Source organism: Haliaeetus leucocephalus, unplaced genomic scaffold (genome assembly GCF_000737465.1).
Source record: "Haliaeetus leucocephalus isolate CR32 unplaced genomic scaffold, Haliaeetus_leucocephalus-4.0 Scaffold294, whole genome shotgun sequence".
Lineage (NCBI taxonomy): Eukaryota > Metazoa > Chordata > Aves > Accipitriformes > Accipitridae > Haliaeetus > Haliaeetus leucocephalus.
The window spans coordinates 2,621-5,629 of NW_010972730.1; the positions used below are offsets into that span (position 1 = coordinate 2,621).

Genomic DNA, 3,009 nt, shown 5'->3' on the forward strand with positions numbered 1-3,009 from the left:
CCCACCCCAGTCCCATAAAGGCCCCGCTGGGACCCCCCAGCCCAGACCTGGCCCCAACCATGAGCAGCTCGGCGGAGCCCCGCGGCGACAGGAAGGTAACGGCGGCCTCGGCGGGGGCTCGGACCACTCTGGGCTCGCACCAGTTCAGCCCAGTTTGGCCCGGGTCAGCCCGGTGGGGGCTTTAACTGGTTCGGACCCATTTGGCTTGGATCAGCCCAGTTTGGGCTTGGACCAGTTCTGCCCAGTTTGGCCCGGCTCTGCCCGGTGGGGGCTTGGACCAGTTCTGCCCAGTTTGGCCCGGCTCTGCCCGGTGGGGGCTTGGACCAGTTCAGCCCAGTTTGGCCCGGCTCTGCCCGGTGGGGGCTTGGACCAGTTCAGCCCAGTTTGGCCCGGCTCAGCCCGGTCTGGGCTTGGACCAGTTCAGCCCAGTTTGGCCCGCCTCAGCCCGGTCTGGGCTTCAACTGGTTCAGATCCATTTGGCCCAGTCCAGCCCAGTGTGGGCTTGGAAGGGTTCAGATGAGTTTGGCCCAGCTCAGCCCAGTCTAGGATTGGACCAGTTCAGTCCTGTTTGGCCCAGTTCAGCCCAGTTTGGCCTGTCTCAGCCTGGTTGGGACTTTAACTGGTTTGGACCCATTTGGCCCAGTTCAGCCCAGTTTGTGCTTGGTCCATTTTGGCATGCCTTGATCCCGTTAGGCCTTGGTGCTGTTTGACGCTGTTTGGACTTGGCCCAGTTTGGCCCAGTACAGCCCAGTTCAGCTCATATTGGCTTGGTTCCAGCCAGTTTGGCCTGCTTCAACCTGATCTACCCCAGTTCAACCCAGTTCAGCTCATCTTGGCCTGGTTCATCCCAGTTTGTCTCATTTCAGCTTAGATTGGCCGGGTTCATTCCAGTTTGGCTCAGTTTGTCCCAGTTTGACTCAGATTGGCTGGGTTCGACCCAGTTTGAGTTGGAACTGGTCCTGCTGACCCAGACCTCTCCCAGTATGGCCCAGTTCAGCCTGGTCCAGTTTGGTTCTGCCCAGTTCAGTTCCAGCCCTCCCAGTTTGGTCGGACCCAGTTGGACCTGGCCTGGTTCCACCCCAACCTGACCAGTTTGGCCCAGTTAAGCCCCATCCCAACCCAGTTTGTCCCCAACCAATTTGATCCCAGCCCAGTTTGATCTGGTTTAGCCCCAGGCTGACCAGTTTGGCTTGGTTGCCCCCAGGCTGGTTTGGCCCAGTTTGACCCCATATTCGCCCAGTTTGGCCCAGTTTAACCCCATCTCAACCCATCCCATCCCAGTTTGGCAGCATTATGACCTGGCCCAGTTTGGCCCAGTTTAACCCCATCTCAACCCACCTCCTCCCAGTTTGGCCCATCCCAACCCAATCCAATTTAACCCCAACCCAGTTTGGTTCAGCCCTGGCCCAGTTTGGCCCAGTTTAACCCCATCTCAACCCACCTCCTCCCAGTTTAACCCCATTACGACCTGGCCTGGTTTGCTTCAGCCCTGGCCCAATTTGGCCCAGTCCAATCCACTCCCTCCCAGTTTGCTCCCCTCGTGACCCCACCTGCTTTGCCCCCTGGCCCAGTTAAGCCCAGTTTGGCCCAGTTTAGCCCAGTTAGGCCGGGGTTGGGGCTCACTTTCCCTCTGCCTCCCCGGGCAGCTCCTGAAGCCGCTCATGGAGAAGCGTCGCCGCGACCGCATGAACCGCAGCCTCGACCGGCTCCGCCTCCTGCTGCTGGCCGCCACCCGCGATGAGGTGAGGCTCTGTCGCGACTATCGCACCTCTATCATGCCCATCGTGGCTCCGTTGCAGCTCTATTGTGACCATCGCGGCTCTGTTGAATCTCTATTGTGACTATCACGGCTCTGTCATGCCTATGTTGCCTCTATCATGACCATCGTGGCTCTATCGTGCGTCTATCGTGACTATCGTGGCTTTACTGAATCTCTATTGTGACTGTTGCGGCTCTTGCACCTCTATCGCAGCGCTGTCGTGACTATCACGGCTCTATCATGCCTATTGCGGCTGTCACGACTCTCGCGGCTCTGTCACGACTCTCGCGGCTCTGTCACAACTCTCAGTTCTACCGCAGGTCTATTGCGGCGCTCTCGTGACTATCGCGGCTCTTCCCAGCTCTCTCTTATTGTGACTATCACGACTCTGTCGTGACTATTTGGGCTCGACGGTGACTATCACAGCTCCATCACAGCTCTGTCATGGCTCTATCGTGATACTATCGTGACTGTCATGGCTCTGTTGTGGCGCTCTCTCCACTATCGCGGCTCTGTCACAGCTCTATAATGACCTTCAGGGCTCTGTCAAGGCTCTCCTGTGGCACTATCATGATTACTGCAATTATCGTGACAGTTCTGGCTCTGTTGTGACTTTCACAGCTCTCGCTGGGCTCTGTCAGGGCTCTATCATTACTATCACATCTGTTGGGACTCTGTCGTGAGTCTGTCATGACTCTTGTGACCCGATCACAATTATTTGGTGTCTGTCGTGGCTGTATTGTGACTATGGGCGCTCTATCGTGACTCTGTCCTGACGCTCGGGGCTCTCTCGGGGCTCTCTCGCGATTATCCATTGTGATTATCCCGCCTGTCGCCTGTCACTGCAGCTACGGCGGCTTTGCCCCGGGCGCCCACCGGGGGCCGCTGTCGGGACATTATCGGGATGCTATTGGGACACTCTTGGGAACGCTAACAGGGGTCTATTGGGACACTATCGGGGCTCTACCGTGGCACTGTTGGGACACTGTTGGGGAGCTATCGGGACACTATTGGGGAGCTCTGTCGGGACACTATCGGGGCTCTATTGGGACACTAATGTGGCGCTATCGGGACACTATTGGGGATCTCTATTGGGACACTATTGGGGCTCTATCGGGGCACTGTCGGGACACTATCAGGGCTGTATCAGGACACTACCGGGGCACTATCGTGACAGTATCGGGGCACTATCGGGACACTAGGGGAGCCATATCACCCCCCCCCCCCCCCCGGGCCGGCGCCCGCGCCGC

General features: G+C 58.2%; 1 protein-coding gene across 1 annotated transcript in view; it reads left to right on the plus strand.

Moving 5' to 3' along the window:
- Positions 1-1,661: 1,661 nt before the first annotated feature.
- The window catches only part of LOC104833476 (maltase-glucoamylase, intestinal-like), a 53,363-nt gene continuing 52,015 nt past the window's right edge, over positions 1,662-3,009 (plus strand). Inside the window, exons 1-3 of the mRNA XM_010570147.1 lie at positions 1,662-1,742; positions 1,973-2,097; positions 2,608-2,935. Coding sequence (XP_010568449.1) covers positions 1,662-1,742; positions 1,973-2,097; positions 2,608-2,935 — 534 coding nt within the window. The remainder of the gene's footprint in view (positions 1,743-1,972; positions 2,098-2,607; positions 2,936-3,009) is intronic.